The 21,816-nt window shown below is 40.7% G+C and overlaps 1 protein-coding gene across 1 annotated transcript in view; it reads left to right on the top strand.

Moving 5' to 3' along the window:
• The window catches only part of CPLANE1 (ciliogenesis and planar polarity effector 1), a 147,366-nt gene that overhangs the window by 3,815 nt on the left and 121,735 nt on the right, over nt 1-21,816 (top strand). Inside the window, 11 exon segments of the mRNA XM_038743655.1 lie at nt 650-769; nt 1,249-1,481; nt 4,298-4,404; nt 6,003-6,159; nt 8,832-8,935; nt 9,068-9,250; nt 13,746-13,995; nt 14,193-14,351; nt 14,973-15,733; nt 16,601-16,809; nt 17,097-17,177. Coding sequence (XP_038599583.1) covers nt 650-769; nt 1,249-1,481; nt 4,298-4,404; nt 6,003-6,159; nt 8,832-8,935; nt 9,068-9,250; nt 13,746-13,995; nt 14,193-14,351; nt 14,973-15,733; nt 16,601-16,809; nt 17,097-17,177 — 2,364 coding nt within the window.

Here is a 21,816-nt window from a genome sequence, read left to right as displayed (position 1 = left end):
GTTTTGTCTTGTTCTCTGTCTCCCCCTTCTAGACTGTGAGCCTACTGTTGGGTAGGGACCGTCTCTATGTGTTGCCAACTTGTACTTCCCAAGCGCTTAGTACAGTGCTCTGCACACAGTAAGCGCTCAATAAATACGATTGAATAAATGAATGAATGACTGAATGACTGTAAACTTGTATTACTAACAATAATGATGGTGGCATTTGTTAAGCGCTTGCTATGTGCCGAGCACTGTTCTAAGCGCTGGGGTAAATACAAGGTAATCAGGTTGTTCCACATGGGGCTCATGGTTTTACAGTGCATTGCATATAGTAAGCACTTAATAAATATCATCATTATTATTATATTTATGTAATTATATTATAATAATAACAATAATAATAATTATTATTAATAATAATAATCCCCATTTTACAGAAGAGGTAAGTGAGGCACAGAGAAGTCAAGTGGCTTGCCCAAAGTCACACAGCTGATCAGTGGCGGAGCCGGAATTAGAACCCACGACCTCTGACTCCGAAACCCGTCTCTTTCCACTATGCCACGCTGCTTCTCTACAGTAAACTGCATTTGAATAGAATTTGTTATTACTCATATGGGAGTTTTTTTTACAGTATCAGTCACTAAAATCATTTTCCTTTTGGAAACAGGTGCTTGGCTTGCCGGGCTATTAAGCTCGGGAGATCTCTTCCTGTGGAACAAAGACCAAGACTGTTTGAAAACTATATCAGCATCTGAAGAGTCCACTAAAATGACATCAGCAGCTCAGGGTAAAAAAAAAAAGCCTCTAGTTTTCTCATTTTACCAAGAAGATAAGGCTGAGACTTTTCTAATGTATGAAATAATTTTATTTGAAAGCAGTTTTTCTTCATTTTTTGTGGTAGAGTACCTACGTTATCAGAACAATGCTTGGCACATAATAAGCGCTTAAAAAATACCATCATTATTATTATTATCCAGTGCCTAGATACATATTGTTTTCAAGAAAAGTTTGTCAAATCTGGCATATTATTTGCAGTCTAGGTCAGACTTAGGCAGTTTTTCTTCCTGTGTTCAAGTAGGAAAACTACAATGCACACAATTCATGATATCTGTACTATTTTAGTTTTGAGTGGTATCTATTTTTTTTTAATTGGTGGAGACCTAACAATAGGAGTTGAAATTGGTTGATAGAAAATATAGGAAGAAAATACATTTTGTAGAGAATGAAATGCCAACTGCTAAAATACTATGCTTTTTTTCCCCCCAGAATGTTTTATCAAATTGCACTTATATGTATCAGGAGATGGGAAAAGGGTTCTCCTTACTACTTCATCTGGATTCATCCTTCTGTGGGAGTGCTTAGGAACCAGGAATGATCTAGATTCCAAAAATCCTTCACTAATTGGCCAGTGGTCGCAAATTAAACCTGAAGAATCAGTACGTTTTCCTTCCACTGAAGATAAAGAAGCTGCTGTAAATGCTATTTTTGTTAACAATGAGGTAAATATGAATCAGACAAAGAATTGAAACCTCAGAACCTTATAAGACTAGTTAATGATTGTAATCGCTGTTTTTACGCTATGTATTTTTCTAGATTTAGCTCATTAGACTATTAGATTTAGCTACATAGACTGTGAACCTCATGTGGGACTGGATTATCTTCTCTGTGGAGTCTAAACTTGTGGGCAGGGAACGTATCCGCCAACTCTGTTATATTGTACTCTCCCAAGCTCATAGTACAGTGCTCTTGCACGTAGGAAGGGTGCAGTAAATACGACCGACGATTCAAAACTAAAAACAAATTAGTGTTCTAGGCAGTTTCTGCTTTATCCATCATATTAAAAATATTTACAAATGATTTTTTTCCCCATTTCATGTTCACAGTTTTTTTGGCGAATGTTGAACTACTCAACTTAGACATTCATTTGATTCTCTAGTGTTTTATGGTGTTGGGGATTAAAGTATAAGGAAAGGCAAACGAGAAAGCAGATCTGGCATGAAGGAACTGATACTGCTGAAATTTTGTGTGAGGTTTTTGCTAAGTAGGTTGTGAATTTAAAACCATGGCCATTCTGAATCAATTAATAGCATTTACTGAGTGCTTACTTCTTGCAGACTCCGATATTGGAAGACTGCAGTAGAATTAGTAGGCAGGATCCTTGCCCTCAAGGAGCTTACAGTCACACAGGGTAGACAGACACTAAAAGAAAATATAAGTAAAAGGAAGCGGTAGAATGTAAATATATTTTATTTACGTGTGTGTGAGTGTGTGTATTCATTCATTCATTCATTCAATCATATTAATTGAGCACTTACTGTGTGCAGAGCACTGTACTAAGCGCTTGGGAAGTACAAGATGGATGTGCCTTAAGTGCAGCAGGAGGACTTGGGCAGTGAGTGAGTACCCTAATGCTTAGCTGTTGCAGAACTGCTGAAGTGGCAGTTTGGTGGGAAATAGGTTGTGGAGATGAGAGATTAATAATAATAATAATTATGGCATTTATTAATCACTTACTATGTGCAAAGCACTGTTCTAAGTGCTGGGGAGGTCACAAGGTGATCAGATTGTCCCACAGGGGGCTTACAGTCTTAATCCCCATTTTACAGATGAGGTAACTGAGGCCCAGAGAAGTGAAGTGACTTGCCCAAAGTCACCCAGCTGACAATTGGCAGAGCCGGGATTTGAACCCATGACCTCCGACTCCAAAGCCCGGGCTCTTTCCACTGAGCCCCGCTGCTTCTCTAATCAAATCAAAGAAGGTCCTGGAAGAAATGTGCTTTCAGAAGGACGTTGAAGATGGGGAGAGCAGTGGTGTACCAGATAGAAAGGGAGAGGGAGTTCCAAGCAGAGGGGAATAATAATAATGGCATTTATTAATAATAATGGCATTTATTAAGCGCTTACTATGTGCAAAGCACTGTTCTAAGCGCTGGGGAGGTTACAGGGTGATCAGGTTGTCCGACGTGGGACTCACAGTCTTAATCCCCATTTTACAGATGAGGTAACTGAGGCACAGAGAAGTTAAGTGACTTGCCCAAAGTCACACAACTGGGAATTGGCAGAGCCGGGATTTGAACCCATGACCTCTGACTCCAAAACCCGGGCTTTTTCCACTGAGCCAGGCTGATTAAGTGTGGAAGAGGTTGGCGGCAGGAGAGATGAGAATTGGTTGGCTGAAAGGAATGAAGTGTGCTAGTTGGGTTGTAGTGGAAGTGAAGCGAGGATAAGTAATGGGGAAAAGAGCTGATTGAGTAGAGTAGAGCCATTGGTCAGAAGTTTCTTCTTGATGTGGAGAGAAATGGGCAACTTTTGGAGTTTTCTGAGGAGTGGGGAGACGGGTGCATCATCCTGTTTTAAGAAAACCATCTGGGCAGCAGAGTGAGATATGGACTGAAGGGGGAGAGATTGAAATAGGTATTTTATATTGAAAAAAGGGTGGCAATCGAAATGATTTTTGTTAAGGCATTTGAAGGGGTTAAGTACATATTTATTACTCTATTTATCTATCTATTTATTTATTTATTTATTTTACTTGTACATTTCTATCCTATTTATTTTATTTTGTTGGTATGTTTGGTTCTGTTCTCTGTCTCCCCCTTTTAGACTGTGAGCCCACTGTTGGGTAGGGACTGTCTCTATGTGTTGCCAATTTGTACTTCCCAAGCGCTTAGTACAGTGCTCTGCACATAGTAAGCGCTCAATAAATACAATTGATTGATTGATTGATTGATTAAGTTTATCTGGCTTTAAAGTGAGGGTTGCTGTTATCTACTGTTGATAATTAGAACATCATTCATTCATTCAATCGTATTTATTGAGCGCTTACTGTGTGCAGAGTACTGTGCTAAGCGCTTGGGAAGTACAAGTTGGCAACATATAGAGATGGTCCCTACCCAACAACGAGCTGTAGAAGGGGGAGACAGACAACAAAACAAAACATGTGGACAGGTGTCAAGCCATCAGATTTAAAATGAATAGTGTAATAATGAAATATAATCATGACTGTGCCCCTTGAAAATTGCAACAAATTGGTTGTAATAACCTGACATTGGGGGCTACCGTCATAGTACCGTGTCTTTCTTTGACTCAAACGTGATTTTTTTTTTAGGTTTAAGTAAACATATTCCTCAGAAAATACTGGGATTTCCCAGTATTACAGGGAAAATACTGGGATGGAATTAAGTGAAATTTTAAATTCCTTAGTGGTTTGAGTCTGATGTTTCAATTTTTAATAAAGATGTTCTTTTAATTTGAATTGTCTTAATTTTTCAGATATCTTCATGGAGACATTAACATTGGGTTTTCTCTTTTGCAGACACTTGGCGATTGCTGCTTGTGTTCATTTATATTTTATTCAAGGGAATGCTTGACGTTAACATTTCTGGCAGTTCGGTGGCTTGCCAATGGTTACAGGAGTTTTAGGTGAGAATGAGGTCAGACTTTTTTAATGTTCGCGTACCTACAATTTGTGATGCATAAAATAATTACAACAAAGTGAAGAATTAAAATCTAGCAGAAAGAAATTTCTGGTTGAGGTTAATGGCACCTGTCAAGACAAGAAAACCACTTGTCCTTTCTCCCCAAAGTCCTTGTGTCCTGCTTTGAAGGAGCATAATTTCAGGGCTCTCTAAGACCAGGAAGGAGAGATAATTGGATCAATGAACAAGAACAGCTTGGTTGCTTAATTGCTTCTTGCTAGAGAAGAAGTATAGCCTAGTGAATAGAGCTTGGGCCTGGGAGCCAGAAGGGCCTAAATTTTAATCTTGGCACTTGTTTGCTGTGTGATCTGAGGCAAGTCACTTCCCTTCTCTGTGCCTCATAGCCGAGACTGGTAGAGGATTTGGGTACCCTCCAGGTGCCATCCTGCGAGGGTAAATGTGGTTTTAGCAAACCCCTGTTTTATCAGTTAAAAGCAGGAAAATGTTTTTGAAACTGTAGTTAAAGAAGACATCCTTCCCTTTCCATTGTCTGACTCCTAGACTCTCCAGTAGGTATCGTGACTATTGCGTTTGCAATCATTATTTATGGTATTCATTAAGTGAATAATTCCCAAGCGCTTAGTAATAATAATAATAATAATGATGGCATTTATTAAGCGCTTACTATGTGCAAGGCACTGTTCTAAGTGCTTAGTACAGTACTCTTCACACAGTAAGCGCTCAGTAAATACGATTGAATGAATGAATGGTAGGATCTGCTTATAACAATAAACAGATTCCCTGCCCACAATGAGTTTACAGAGGGAAACAAAGTTCAACTGTGAAGAAAACTCAAACTCTCAATCTTCTGATCGGGAATCAGTTGCCTTATCCATTAGGCCATGGGGTCAAGTGACTTCCCCAAGGTCACCCAGCAGACATTAGAGCCCCGGTAATTTTGTCTCCCAGGCCTGTGCTCTATCCAACTAGGCCGCACTGCTTTTCTACTTAGGGGCTTAAGTGAAGCTGAAAAGTTGGTGCAGGCCTAGCTGGTCTCCCCCTTCTAGGCTGTGAGCCCGCTGTTGGGTAGGGACCGTCTCTATATGTTGCCAACTTGTACTTCCCAAGCGCTTAGTACAGTGCTCTGCACACAGGAAGCGCTCAATAAATACGAATGAATGAATGAATGAATAATTAAGTGAAGTCTCTTTAAAATGGGGATTAAGACTGTGAGCCCCAGCTGAGACAGGGACTATGTCCAACCTGGTTATCTTGTATTTATCCCAGTACTTAGTACAGTGCATCATCAATCGTATTTATTGTCATCAATCGTATTTATTGAGTGCTTACTATGTGCAGAGCACTGTGTGTGCAGTATGTGCAGTGCATGGCACATACCAAGTGCTTAACAAATACCGTTTAAGAAACAAACAACTATTTTGCATGGCTGAAGCTTCTGGGCATTCTTCAAGCATAGTTCACAATAGAAGCAAATGCATCCATTAAGCAGATATTCTTAGAATGCAATTATATGACTCATTTTTAAATCAATGATACAAAGTGATTCTGATCTTTTTCATTTCCTCATTATTTTTCTTACAGTTCATTGCCGTACCAGGTCTTCTGGGCCCAGCAAAAATGTGTCCTAAGTAGTCTGGTTCCTAAGTGTGAATCAGTCAAATCAAGGGGAGCATTGATTTCTGCATTTGCAGGTGATGGACTTCTCCTGGCAATTACTATTAATCAAAGAGATCCAAAGGTAGGCCAAAAGACGGCTGAAAAAGGAAAATAACCCTCAGTCTTTGTCAGTATTCACGGATGGTTGGTTAGTGAAACCCCATGTATGTACCATTTGTGCCCAATGGTAGCTACACGTAGGGCTATCCAGGCTTTTCTGACTGCGAAGAAGAAATCCGTAAATGCCGAGGGACTTTTTTACTTAAATGGGAGCTTTAAAACCGCTTTAGATTTGCTCTGACAGTCATTTTTCTATATTACAATCTTTGCCTCACCGATTTAAAGTACGGATCCATTTCCAGGTCATTTGGTCTAGAAAGATAATGTGGTTTGGTTTCATCCTGTTGAGTTATCTCCGACCCATAGTGACTCCATGAATACCTCTTTCCCAGAACGGCCCCTCCTCCGTCTGCAATCATTCTGGTAGTGTGTTCATAGAGTTTTCAGGGTAAAAATACAGAAGTGGTTTACCACTGCCTCCTTCTGCACAGTAAACTTGAATCTCCATCCTCGACTCTCTCCCTTTCCCCGGCTGCCCAGCACAGGTGAGTTTTGACTTGTAGCAGATTGCCTTCTACTCACTATCCACTGCCCAAGCTAGGAATAGAATGGATATGCCTCTGCTTGACTTTCCCTCCCATACCCGAGGCTGGTGGAGGATTTGGAAACACTGCAGGTGCCGTCCTGCGAGGGTAAACGTGGTTTTTAGCAAACGCCTATTTTACCAATTAAAAGGAGGAAAATGTTTTTGAAACTGTAGTTAAAAAGGGGACGGCCTTCCCTTTTCATTGACTCCTGAACTGTCCAGTAGGTATCCTGACTATTGCATTTGCAATCGCTGTTTATGGTCTTCATCAAGTGATTACTATATGCCATTCACATAGTACGATGGGATACTGAGATTAGATCACAGTCCCTCTCTCCTGTGGAGTTCACAATCTGTCAGGTACAGAGCGGGGGTATTTTCTCCCCATTTTATAGGTTGAGGTAACTGAGGCACAGAGAGGTTAACTGACTTTACCAAAGTCATCCAGCAGACCAGCGACAGAGCTGGGATTAGAACGTGTATCCCCTGATCCTTGGGGCTGTACATAGGAGTCATCATCATCATCAATCTTATTTATTGAGCGCTTACTGTGTGCAGAGCACTGTACTAAGCGCTTGGGAAGTACAAATTGGCAACATATAGAGACAGTCCCTACCCAACAGTGGGCTCACAGTCTAAAAGAGTCCTTTTCTGTTTCTGTAGAAAGGGAAGGGACTTGTTTAAAGCAAAGATTAGGAGGATGGCGATGCCCTTGTAACGCAACGTGGAACAGATGGAGTCAGCCCATCTCCTTATTCCTGTTAGCCTGAGGTGGAGGAAGAAAGAAAGGAGACGAATGCGGGCCTAAATAAAGCCATGCATTAAGGCATAAAACAGGGTAGACACAGCCCTGTTACTCTGTCCTGATTCCAAGCTATCCATTTGCTTCAACTGAATACTTCCTTTTCCCCTGCTCTGTCAATCATTGGTACTCATTGAGCACTTACTATATGCAGAGCACTGTACTGATCACTTGGGAGAGTACAGTACGACAGAATTGGCAGACACGTTCCCTGCTCGTAATGCCCGCAATCCTGGGGTAATCTGTGACACTTGCTTTCATACCCCATATAAAATCAGTGTCCTGGTTTAGCCACTTCCATTGTTGCAACGTCTGTGGACAGGGAACATGTCCCCCATCTCTGTTATGGTGTACCTTCCCCAGCGCTTACTACACTGATCTGCACATAGTAAGTGCTCAATAAATACAATTGATTGATTCTACATGCCTATTTCTCCTAATCGCTAATGCTAAATCTCTTGTTTTAGGGCCTGATCACTGAATTAACGTCATTTCTGATCTTGCCTAGCCTCTTTCGGTTCCAAAATATTGTGCACACTGCAGGGAAAGCTGTTACTCTGTCGCTTTCATCCCACTTACTCTCTTACCGGTGGTCTTCCACTGGCTCCTCATCACCCCCCAAATTGAATACCAGCTCTCAACAGTAGTCTTAGTGTTTTTCACCAGTTTTTTTTTCCTTTTACCTTAGTTCCATTTCATTCTATGCTTCATCTCCCACTCTTGGTTCAGTCAAGCTTGTCCTTTGTAGCTTTACTCATCTAAGCTTTCCTTTCCCCCCTTTGGTCCTTTTCCTATGCTTTTCCCCCATTCCCATCCAATGTACCATCTGTCTCCTCCCTTCCTTCAAACTGCCCCTCAAAGCCTACCTCTTTCAGCTACATAAATATAAATATAGATGTTTTTATTTTCATTCTTCCATCTATTCTCCCCTATCCGATTATAGAGTCCTTTAGGCTTTGGATCATGTTTGTTTTAAAGTGGGTACCTCTGTAGTATCTATAATATCTATTGTATTTATTTCATTTTGTTCATATGTTTGGTTTTGTTCTCTGTCTCCCCCTTCTAGACTATGAGCCCACTGTTGGGTAGGGACTGTCTCTATATGTTGCCAACTTGTACTTCCCAAGCGCTTAGTACAGTGCTCTGCACACAGTAAGCGCTCAATAAATACGATTGATTGATTGATTGTAGTAGTACTAGTGGATCGTACTTAATAAGCACTTACCTAGGACGCTTTGGCCATCCAGTAAGTAGTTGACATTTTTAATAATGAATTTTTATTTATGTATTTTTTTTTGCATTCCAGGCAACTCAGGTGTTGTTTATAAATACGTTAAATTTTGTTACTACTCATTCTGATTTGAAAGGTTGTAGTAATAAGAATCCCGTGGTTCCGTCCAGACTCATCAGGTAAGACCAGTTTTTGAGACTATCAGGTTTTACTTTGGAAAAAAAAAAATTCTAAGGCAGAGTAATTTAAAAATTTTGGATTTTATGAGCTTCCTGCGTCTAATTATGCCTATTATATTTTTGCCTTGCTAGGTCTTATTGGGTAGGTGACATCAGCTGGACTCACGATAATCTTTTCCTGGCTTGCATGTTAAAACGTGGCTCTCTAGTCCTACTGACCTACCTAGGGGAAATGCTGACATTAGTCACGTCCGGTTGCTGTGTAGAATTTGGCCCAGCAGAATTTATTCCTCTTCATCCGTTAATAACGTATCGGTGAGCCACTCAATCCTTTATGTTTTGGATCCTATCTTCCTCTGTGTGTTGCTTGTAGAGAATTTTTTTTTTACGCTTTCATCTTTCAAATGAAATATTTTTCTTTCTTTGTGTCTGTCTTCTCAATATCTGTTTCTTATTCATAGTTGTCTTCTCTTTCTTGTCCTGCTGAAAATTTTACCTTGTGATTATGTAAGTATAAGTGATATGATTAGTATCGTTAAATGATTAGAAGCTAGTATTAGTATGAACAAGTATGGCATTTTCTCGTGATTAAAGATCAAATTTTCTTTCATTTCAAATTATTGGAATTTTTGGAGATAATTTCAGATGAAGTAATTCTTTTCAAAACTCCATCAAATATTTGAGACTTGTTGGACCCTTGTTTGCTTATAAATACAGTAACTCTTTTCATTTCTATATCAAGTTGGTCCCCCCCACCCCCCAAAGCCTCTGAAGATGGTTAGTCAAATTAGTCCCTCATCTTGCTGTTATCTTTTAACTCTGCTCCACATCAACTCAAGGGAATTCAATGATATTGTGATTTTTTTTCACATATAGTTTGGCAAATCTACAGGCCCAGAGCAATACTATAAAGTGATCCATCATATAGGCACTCCTTGATCTAAGATGTTTCAACTTTCAATGAATTCATTCAATCGTATTTATTGAGCGCTTACTGTGTGCACAGCACTGTACTAATGAATGGAAATTACGTTGATTTAGCTTTATGACCCAATCAATGCCAGTCAGATTTGAGTGCTTACTGTGTGCAGAGCACTGTACTAAGCGCTTGGGAGAGTACAACGCAACAGGAAAGGAGACACATTGCCTGCTCACCTCCTTTATGGCAATAACTCTGGAGGCTTGAGTCATTGGAGGATGAGCCCATGGGAACTATGGATATACAGTGGGAAGCAGTATGGTGTTCTAATAATAATAATAATAATAGCATTTATTAAGCGCTTACTATATGCAAAGCACTGTTCTAAGCACTGGGGAGGTTACAAGTTGATCAGGTTGTCCCACTGGGGAGCTCACAGTCTTAATCCCCATTTTCCAGATGAGGTAACTGGGGCACAGAGAAGTGAAGTGACTTGCCCAAAATCACACAGCTGACAGTTGGCGGAGCCGGGATTTGAACCCATGACCTCTGACTCCAAAGCCCGGGCTCTTTCCACTGAGCCACGCTGCTTCTCTGTGTAATGGACAGAGCACAGGCCTGAGAGTCATTCATTCATTCATTCAATCCTATTTATTGAGCGCTTACTGTGTGCAGAGCACTGTACTAAGCGCTTGGGAAGTACGAGTTGGCAACATATAGAGACGGTCCCTACCCAACAGCGGGCTCACAGGTCATGGGTTCTAAATCCCGACTCCGCCACTTGTCTGCTCTGTGACCTTGGGCAAGTTACTTCACTTCTCTGGGCCTCAGTTACCTCATCTGGAAAAACGGGGATTGAGACTGTGAGTCCCACACGGGACAGGGACCGTGCCCAACCAGATTTGCTTACTTCCACCCCAGCGTTTAGTACAGTGCCTGGCCCATAGGTAAATGCTTAACAAATACCATTATTATTGTTATATATGGAGAAGCAGTTATAGAAGTCACAGTGGCTTTGGTGGGGAAAGGGAAGAAAGTTTCATTCATTCATTCAGTCGTATTTATTGAGTGCTTACTGTGTTCAGAGCACTGTACTAAACGCTTGGGAAGTACAAGTTGGAAACATATAGAGATGGTCCCTACCCAACAGTGGGCTCACAGTCTAGAAGGGGGAGACAGACAACAAAACAGGGAAGAGGGAATAGAGCCCTGGGGGAAAGGGGATGTTAGCTAATTACCCTTTAGCTTGTAAGCTCCTTGTGGGCAGGGATCAAGTCTACCACCTCAATGGTATTGTACTTTCCCAAGTACTTAGTATAGTCTTTTGCACATAGTAAGCACTCAATAAGTACCAGTGACTATTGGTTGGTACTAGACACCAGGGAGTTATACTTCTGATGAATTAAGTCAGTTACCCTACTGAGGAACTTCTTTGACTCAATATACAAGAATTAACATAGCCCTATTACTCTGCTATTATTCTGTTACTCTATAAATGAGTAACCAATTCTTTCTAATTGTGGTAAAATAGTGTTTCTGGTCTCACTTCACCAATCCCCAGCTTATAGCACTTTTTCCTTTTTGTTTCTACTCCCCACCCCTCCCAGACTGTAGGCTCCTTGTGGGCAAGGAATGTGTCTACCAACTCTTTGAACTTTTATGTATTTGTTATTATTATTATTTATTTATTTGAACCCGCTGTTGGGTCGGGACCGTCTCTATATGTTGCCAACTTGTACTTCCCAAGAGCTTAGTACAGTGCTCTGCACACAGTAAGCGCTCAATAAATACGAATGAATGAATGAATGAATATTGTACTCTCCCAAATGCTCAGTTCAGTGCTCAGCAAACAGTAAGTGCTCAATAAATACGATCGATTGACTTGTGTTTTGATCCTCTAGACTGTAGGCTCATTGTAAGCAAGGAATGTGTTATCTCCCAACTGTTTAGTATAGTGCTGTGCACACAGTAAGTGCTCAATAAGTATGATTGATTGATTGATTTGTCATAGTTTTCATGAACCAATTGTATTGCACCTCAGAGGACTACCTGTATAAGCAAGTTGGCCCATGATGAGAAAAATTTATGCATTTATATGGAAAAAAATCACCATTACAGTATTTTTAGTAGATAATAATAATAATAATAATGATGTTATTTGTTAAGCACTTACTATGTGCAAAGCACTGTTCTAAGTGCCGGGGAGGTTACAAGGTGATCAGGTTATCCCACCGGGGACTCACAGTTTTAACCCCCATTTTACAGATGAGGTAACTGAGGCCCAGAGAAGTTAAGTGGCTTGCCCAAAGTCACACAGCTGATAGTTGGCGGAGCCGGGATTGGCAGAGCTAGTAAGAGGATTGTTCTGTAGATGCCTTTTACTGGTGTCTGTAACAGATTCTATTTATGGTGAATTAAATTAAATAATACTCAGAGTTCCTTAACCCCTCAACTAAATCACCCCCTCTAGTTGAAGCAGTACATTGAACCACACTTCCAGATTCCCTTAGCCCCATGTCTGTCCTGATAGCCACTTGCCTGGCTCAGTGGAAAGAGCCCGGGCTTGGGAGTCAGAGGTCATGGGTTCTAATCCTGGCTCTGCCACTTGTCAGCCTTGTGACCTTGGGCAAGTCACTTCACTTCTCTGGCCCTCAGTTCCCTCCTCTGTCAAATGGGGATGAAGACTGTGTGCCCCATGTGGGACCAGCTGATTACCTTGTGTCCACCCCAGCGCTTAGCACAGTGCTTGGCACATTGTAAGTGCTTAACAAATGCCAACGTTATATTATTATTGCCTGGCTCTTTCCATTTTTAGCCTCCCTTTCTTGCTCCCACTCTCCCCCTTGGCCTCACTCATGGCCCATCTCTAGCACCTATCCTATCCACTCCATTCTGGAGAGCTCAAGGACTCTAAAGCACCTCCAGCCAGCTTCTCCCCACATTTTTCACCCTTCGGGGTTCCAGCACTTAGTGGGAAATGAAAGTTTAAATTATTTCAGGGTATTTTTCAGTAACTACTTAAGATTGGTTATTCTTCCATTTTCGAAGACATGAAATATTAACATTTTTATCCCCCTTGCCAAAAATGTATACGAGCAACCCTTACAAATAAGGGTTGCTCTTCCTCCTACTGAGATTGTGAGCCCCATGTAGCAGAAGGACCATGTCTGACCTAATTAGACTGTGAGCCCACTGTTGGGTAGGGACCGTCACTATATGTTGCCAACTTGTACTTCCCAGGCGCTTAGTACAGTGCTCTGCACACAGTAAGTGCTCAATAAATATGATTGAATGAATAATTAACTTGTATCTACCCCAGCACTTAGAACAGTGCTTGAGACATAGTAAGCACTAGACAAGTGCAATAATAATGACAGTAATATTGATGAGTACTTACTGTGTGCAAAAGACTGTTTGTATGTATTTGACTATTTGTGTGTATTTGTTTCTATTTTATTTGTATGCTAGATTACAAAATTTTCTTTTACGTACAAGATTAATAATGTAAAACCAAAATTTTTATAGTCCTCGTAGCAATTAAACCCATTACGGTTTTTCTATAGCTTGATTTTTTTCTAAAATCAAGATCAAAGCATAAGTGTGTACTTTTGTCCATAGTCCCAGCTCTATGTATTTTGTTTTATTTCAATCAATCAATCAATCAATTGTATTTATTGAGCGCTTACTGTGTGCAGAGCACTGTACTAAGCGCTTGGGAAGTACAAGTCAGCAACATATAGAGACAGTCCCTACCCAACAGTGCCACTGCCTCTTTTGTTTTCTAATTTGCAGTTTTTGAATGTTTAATCTCACAAATATCATGTACACTGTATTTGTTCTAATTGTTGTATTTTTGCATTGATTAGATTGCTTTTGATATTTGTTTGCTAGACCCCAACCATGCCAATTGCAAGACTCTGATCATAACCTCAATTCATCAGCTTCTGACAATGACCCTATGAGACAAAGATTTTCTGTTACAGCACACTCAAGATTACCCTACCTCATTGTCTCTGACGGGTACATGGTTACAGTACTAAAATTCCTTGAAAATCTGTCCCCAACTGTACTCATGAAGTCACTTCTGCTTGATTCAACCCAAAGGCTTGAGAAAATGCATCAAGGTCTGATGATATCAAAGGTAAAGTTTCTTTTCATATCGTTTACGGTGGAAAATAGGTTCATTATTCGTTCCTCCCCAGCTTGAAACTAATAAATGGAGAGTAATGTTTTTTGGTAATTTTCTGTCAGGATGCAAAAATGAATGTTTCTGCCGCAGATTGAAACGTTAATGAATTTATGAACTTTTTGTGATTTTCACCTTCCCCTCTCCCGTAGACCAGAGGTAAAAGCCTTAGGTTGCAAACACTAGCATCCCTTAAGTCTAGTCTGCTAATGCATCAAGAAAACAACACTGCAACCTTTTTGACCATCCCTAAATTCTTGCAAAAAGAGGAAGAAACAGGGAAATTCACTGAGAAAACAGCAGACTTTCAGGTATTTGTCAGTAGTGTTGCATTATCTTTGAGACCCTTTCCTCATGTAGGTGTGTTCAATGAATTCACTCAATCAGTCGATGACTCTGCTGAGCCCTCGGGAGATTGCGCCAGAATCAAAAGACAGCGGCCCCTGCCCTCAGTTTTACAATCTAATGAGGGAAAGAGACAGGCATAGATTATTTCCAAGTAGTGGAAATGGGCAGAAGAATAAGAACATAACAGATAGTAGGAAGGGTATGTCAGGATAAAATAGCGGAGTAAGTATTTGATTATACACTGAAGTATGCTTTAAATGTTGCGTGGCGTAATTACGTGGAAGTGCTGAGGGGAAGGTTAAGTTAAGGCAATTTGGGCTGTCGGGATTTAAGCAGGAAAGATTTCTCGAAGGAAAGTGGATTTCAAGGCTTTTTTTGGGAAAAGGGGGAAATTGTGGTTTGGCAAATGTGAAGGGGAGGGAGTTCAGACAGAGTGGACAACATGAACAGAAGTCTAGAATGAAGTGTAGTTGCCATGAAGTAATAACTCTTGCTCCACATTAAAAGAAAAGAGGTGGTTTTGGGAAGTCCTTGAAGTGTTTCTCTTTTGAGGTATGATTCACCGTCTTTTTTTATTGCCCTAGGATTATGAAGAAGAAGAAAGTGATAAGCGGTTTTCCAAGAGTCTCAGTTTTGGGAGGCTGAAACTGAATTCTTCTTTTAGTACAGTCGAAGAAGGAAGATTAGAATTTGCGTCGATGTTTGATACTCTCCATGCAGTAGATAATACCAGACCAAAAGGTTGTACTGTTTCTGAACTGAATTCTATCCAGAAAAATCTCCTCGCAGCGTGGAGTTTAGGAATTTCAAAAAATATAGAAGAAAAGTCCAAAATGTTGAATTACACAGTGGTCTGCATTGCTCACTTTCTGTACATTCTTCAGTTCACAAAATGTCCGTCACCAAAACCTGCTTTTTTTTTAAACCAGGCTACAAGACATAATGCGTGGTTACAGTGTGTCTTCCATCTCTTTCACCAGTGTTTATCCATCCAATTCTGGGATATGAGATGCCAACAAGATATGGGACATTTGGTCAGGCTCACGTCACAGACCCTGCAGTTGATGTTTATTCAACAAAAACAAGATCGGTTATTTTCAGAAACACTTTTAGGGGGATTCCACTTACTTAAGATGGTCTCTGAAAGTCTAAATGTCACATATTGTTTACAGAATGAGGTTATTTCGTCCTCAGCTGATGTAAACAGAACGGTAAATTTTGATTCATTAGTGGTTCCTGTTTTTCAAGAATTTCACGGCAACCATTCTCAGAAAATGCGCTCGTGGGATTCTCTTTTCTGCATGCCTCCTCAAGCAGTAAATCTTGGTCACAAACCAGGAAACAGGTATGCATTTTTATAAATTTATAATCAATAAATGAATGCATCATGTTTTAAAATAATTTACGTGATTACTTTTTAATATACCCAGTTCTCCTCCAAGTGCATAGGTTGTGTTTGTGTAACATTTTGTGTGAAAGAATACTCGTGTTGCAGTACTTACCTAGTGTCTGATGCTGTGTGCAGGCACTTAACATTTAACAATAATAATGGTATTTGTTAAGTACTTACTATGTGCAAAGCACTGTTCTAAGTGCTGGGGAGGTTACAAGCTCATCAGGTTGTCCCACGGGGGGTTCACATTTTTATCCCCATTTTACAGATGAGGTAACTGAGGCCCAGAGAAGTGAAGTGACTCGCCCAAAGTCACACAGCTGACAGTTGGCGGAGCCGGGATTTGAACCCATGACTTCTGACTCTAAAGCCCGGGCTCTTCCGACAGTGTGTCGTTTTATATCGAGATAGCTGGGCATTGTTGGAAGAGTTTTTAGTGAAAGAACATGTTGTAACGGAACTGGTTACACTTTAACAGTAGATGCATTAGTAAGTTTTTTATAATGTAAAGTGTTTCAAGATAATATTGTTCTGATTATGTTCATCTTCCTTCTAGAACTAGAAAACGTAGCTAATATTTCACAATTTTTTCAAAAAGTGTGTGCAGAAGATGTGATCGTGCACGTGACTTGTGCCAACATTTTGTTTGAATATGTCTTTTCGTATGAAAGTATACACAGCTGTGATGCACACTAATATTTGCTAACATTTCGAAAAAGTATTTAATTTTGCTATTCAGAGTGCTCAGCTAGAATAGGGAGACATATTGCTCATTGTTATCAAGCTACAATTCATTGCCTTATCTCATTTTACTTGCAGATTAGCCTTCCTATGGCGACTGTTATATAAACAAGCACTGTGGTATCAAACTCAGATAAGTAGGAAGATTTCCAAGAGCGATGTACAATTAACAGAGAAAATAACCTTTGAAGAATCCATCGTTAAATCCCTCTTAGGCCACATTCAGGCCGCCCTACAAGCTACGGGAGATAGCTTGGATCATACACTGAAACTTAAATCTGTTTCTGGTTAGTATCTTCGAAGGCATTGCAATTCCCTGACTTTCATATTAGCATTTGCTTTAGTATTTGCGGAGGGAAATACTCTGTTTCAAGTTGTGATTCATTCCTTCAGTCGTATTTATTGAGCGCTTACTGTGTGCAGAGCACTGTATTAAGCGCTTGGGAAGTATAAGTAGGCAACATATAGAGACGGTCCCTACCCAACCACGGGCTCACAGTCTAGAAGGGGGAGAAAATCAGGAGACAAGCTATTGATAATATGCCCTAACTACGTGTTTTGTTTTGGTTTTGAGGTGAAGAGCATTTTCTTTTAGGAGCTTATGAAGTGTCAGTGCAGTTATGGAAGAAAGCGCTTCAGGAAGCCAAAGGAATAGGTAAGGGGGGTTGCTGAAAAGTTATCATCGTCCATTCACTATCATCAGTCGATCAGTGGTATTTATCGAGCGCGTACCATGTGCAGGGTACTGTACTAACTGCTTGGGAGAGTACAACAGAGTTAGTAGATACCTTGATACCTTGCCTGCCCATAACGAACTTCCAGATTCGAGGATGCTAAGCAGTAGGGATACAATAGTTCCTCTCCTTCTCCCCATCCCCTCCAACCCTACCTCCTTCCCCTCCCCACAGCACCTTTATATATGTTTGTACAGATTTATTACTCTCTTTTACTTGTACATATTTACTATTCTATTTATTTTGTTAATGATGTGCATCCAGCGCTTAGAACAGTGCTTTGCACATAGTAAGCGATTAATAAATGCCATTATTATTATTATTTAGCTTTACTTCTATTTATTCTGATGACTTGACACCTGTCCACATGTTTTGTTTTGTTGTCTGTCTCCCCCTTCTAAACTGTGAGCCCGCTGTTGGGTAGGGACCATCTCTAGATGTTGCCAATTTATACTTCCCAAGCGCTTAGTACAGTGCTCTGCACACAGTAAGCGCTCAATAAATAGGGTTGAATGAATGAATGAGAGTCCCAGAAATTTCTCAGTGCCTAGAGGTGATGGGTTCCAATTATCTTCTGAAGTGGGTGCTCACATGCTGCCACTACTAAAAAGACATTGGAAAATTAAGTCAAAACCATGAATCTAGGAATTTGCAGCGTTCAAAAAAGAACGTTTTTCTCTTTGGCACTTGTTTGTGAATGGTTCTGGCATTTGTCAAGATGGAAAGAGTGTAACAAAGTAACTGTCTCCTGTCATTGTGGGCAGGGAATAGGCCTTCTCTTAGGGCTAGTACAGCGTTCTGTCCATATTAAGCGCTCAATAAATACCAGCGCTTAGAACAGTGCTTTGCACATAGTAAGTGCTTAATAATAATAATAATAATTTTGGTATTTGTTAAGCGCTTACTATGTGCAAAGCACTGTTCTAAGCGCTGGGGAGGATACAAGGTGATCAGGTTGTCCCATATGGGGCTCACAATCTTAATCCCCATTTTCCAGATGAGGTAATTGAGGCCCAGAGAAGTGACTTTGGGCAAGTCACTCAGCTGACAAGCGGCGGAGCCGGGGGTTTGAACCCTTGACCTCTGACTCCCAAGCCCGGGCTCTTTCCATCATCATCATCAATCATATTTATTGAGCGCTTACTATGTGCAGAGCACTGTACTAAGCGCTTGGGAAGTACAAATTGGCAACATATAGAGACAGTCCCTACCCAACAGTGGGCTCACAGTCCACTGAGCCACGCTGCTTCTCGCGATGGCTTATGATGGCTTAACAAATGCCATCGTTATTATTATAACCATTGATTGCTTAATTGATTGATTAGCTAGTGGGATGTGATTAGGAGGTTGAGGCACAAACCTAAAGGGGAGAATTCTTCCCCGTCAGAAGTCTCAGCTCCTCTTCAGGCTAGGGGGTGTGGGGAGAAGCTAGTTAAATAACATTGCCTAGTGGCAAGAACCCGGGCTTGCGAGACAGAGGACGTGGGTTCTAATCCCGGTTCCGTCACCTGTCTGCTGTGTGACCTTGGGCAAGTCACGTCACTTCTCTGTGCCCCAGTTACCTCACCTGTAAAATGGGGATTGAGACTGTGAGCCCCATGTTAAGACAGGGACTGAGTCCAACCTGATTACCTTGTGTCATCCCCAGGGCTCAGAACAGTGCTTGGCACATAGTAAGCGCTTAACAAATACCATCATTGTCATTATTGCTATTATTATCATCATCATCATCATCAATCGCATTTTTTGAGCGCTTACTGTGTGCAGAGCACGCAGCTTGGGAAGTCCAAGTTGGCAACATATAGAGACAGTCCCTACCCAACAGTGGGCTCACAGTCTAAAAGGGGGAGACAGAGAACAAAACCAAACATACTAACAAAATAAAATAAATAGAATAGATATGTACAAGTAAAATAAATAAATAAATAAATAGAGTAACAAAAATGTACAAACATATATACATATATTCAGGTGCTGTGAGGAAGGGAAGGAGGTAAGATGGGGGGGATGGAGAGGGGCACGATTATTATTGTATATTATTATATTATTATATTATAGTCGCACCTGCAGTTTGAGCCTATAATAATATAATATCTATCTATCTATCTATCTATATATTATATTATTATAGGCTCAAACTGCAAGTGCGACTCTGACCTTCAGTTCTCAGATCCTGTTGCTCCTCTGACAGTTTCGGGAGGGAGAAAAGCATAATGTAATGATTCGAGTTAAAAACGTCATTAATTTAGACTTCCTGAGGGCAATTGCAAGTTTGAATCCGTGGAAACTTATTACTCAATTTATTTTACTTGTACATGTTTACTATCCTATTTATTTTATTTTGTTAATATCAATCAATCGTATTTATTGAGCGCTTACTGTGTGCAGAGCACTGTAATATGTTTTGTTTTGTTGTCTGTCTCCCCCTTCTAGACTGTGAGCCTGCTGTTGGATAGGGACTGTCTCTATATGTTGCCAACTTGTACTTCCCAAGCGCTTAGTACAGTGCTCTGCACAGAGTAAGCACTCAATAAGTACGATTGAATGAATGAATGAATGAAAAGCCTGAGTAGTTAGTAGTAATAATAACAATGATAATATTAAGTGCTTACTGTGTACAGCACATTCATTCAGTTGTATTTATTGAGCTCTTACTGTGTGCCAAGCACTGTACTAAGTGTTTGGGAAAGTACAATATTATAGTACACACATCCCTTGCCCACGATGAGCTTACAGTCTAGAAGGGGAAACAGACATTAATATAAATAAGATAACTGTGTTAAGCATTGGGTCTCCCTCTCCATCCCCCCCATCTTACCTCCTTCCCTTCCCCACAGCACCTGTATATATGTATATATGCTTGTACATATTTATTACTCTATTTTACTTGCACATATCTGTTCTATTTATTTTATTTTGTTAGTATGTTTGGTTTTGTTCTCTGTCTCCCCCTTTTAGACTGTGAGCCCACTGTTGGGTAGGGACTGTCTCTATCTGTTGCCAGCTTGTACTTCCCAAGCGCTTAGTACAGTGCTCTGCACACAGTAAGCGCTCAATAAATACGATTGATGATGATGATGATGATGATGATGATTAATGGTGATTGATATTGTCCCTATGGCACGTGGGGCTCCCGCTCTAAGAGGCAGAGCAGGTATCAGCCCCAGGTGAAGAAACTGAGGCACGGGAAAGTTAAGCGACTTGCTTTAGGTTACCCAGGAGAAAGTGGCAGAGCCAGGACTAGAAGAACCTTCGCCTCCTGATTCCCAATCCCATTCTCATTCCACTAGGTCACGATACCCCCTCATATCATCGTCATCAATCGTATTTATTGAGCGCTTACTTATAGTAGTATATTTTGAAATGTTTTATTAGATTGGTGGGAGTCTTCCTGTGTGCAGATTTCTGTGTGTGTGCTTTTCTTCTGTTGTTTGTACTCTTCTGCTTTTCTCAGATGGTTTCTTTAAATCTGCCAAAGGCAATAGTTTATTCCTGACGTAGCCTATTTGAATAATTAATATTATTGAGTAAAAACGGTATTTGTTGAACGCTTACCATGTGCCAAGCACCGTCCTAAGTGCTAGGGTAGATACAAGATAATCAGATTGGATACAGTCCCTGTTCCACAGGGGGTTCACAGTCTAACTAGGAGGGAGACAAGGTATTTTATTATAAGGTGAGAAGATCGAGGCACAGAGAAGTGAAGCGACTTGCCCAAAGTCACACAGCAGACTGGTGGCAAAGCCAGGTTTAGGACCCAGCCCCTCTGACCCCCAGGCCTGGGTTCTTTCCATTAGGCCACACTGCTTTCTTTTTGTCTGCCCCCAGTATCTTCAGAAATTGGGTCTTTTGTCTTAATTATACTTTCTTTAGTTCTTAAGGCAATGCTCTATCCACTGTAGGCGCTCAAAAAACACTACAGATTCCATTACTTAGAGCACTGACGCTATTTTAACCCCCACACAGATCAAGCCCTTCCTTCCTTACTTCACGGTTGTCTTCCATTGATGGCAGTAGATGGGGCGTAGGAAAGAAGTAGGGAATCAAATTCCCTACTTTTGTATTAGAGATATCGGAAGTAATGGTTTTGCTGAAATCGCTTTGTTAAAATAGCAGCCTTTTTTCCTTTCCTGCTGGAAAATAATTGGGCTTTTAGGTTTATGTTAAACCATCCTCGCAGAGGAGATAGCTGTATGGGTTCAAATCCTGACACCGCCGCTTGTCAGCTGTGTGACTTTGGGCAAGTCACTTAACTTCTCTGTGCCTCAGTTACCTCACCTGTCAAATGGGGATGGAAGACTGTGAGCCCCACGTGGGAAAACCTGATGACGTTGTATCCTCCCCAGCGCTTAGAACAGTGCTTTGCACATAGTAAATGCTTAACAAATGCCATTATTATTATTATGACAGGATGCATCTTGCCTTGCTTCAGGCACACATTCTTCTCTGCACAGCAGTGACAATGAGGGTAATTCTGTTCTCCATATTCCTACTCTTCTTTACTATGCGTGGGCAGGCTAGTGTGTTGCTCCTATTTATTCTACTCTCATTTTCCTCTAA

Source organism: Tachyglossus aculeatus, chromosome 3 (genome assembly GCF_015852505.1).
Source record: "Tachyglossus aculeatus isolate mTacAcu1 chromosome 3, mTacAcu1.pri, whole genome shotgun sequence".
Lineage (NCBI taxonomy): Eukaryota > Metazoa > Chordata > Mammalia > Monotremata > Tachyglossidae > Tachyglossus > Tachyglossus aculeatus.
The sequence above is the reverse complement of the archived record's forward strand: the minus strand, read 5'-3'. Positions and strand labels throughout refer to the sequence as shown.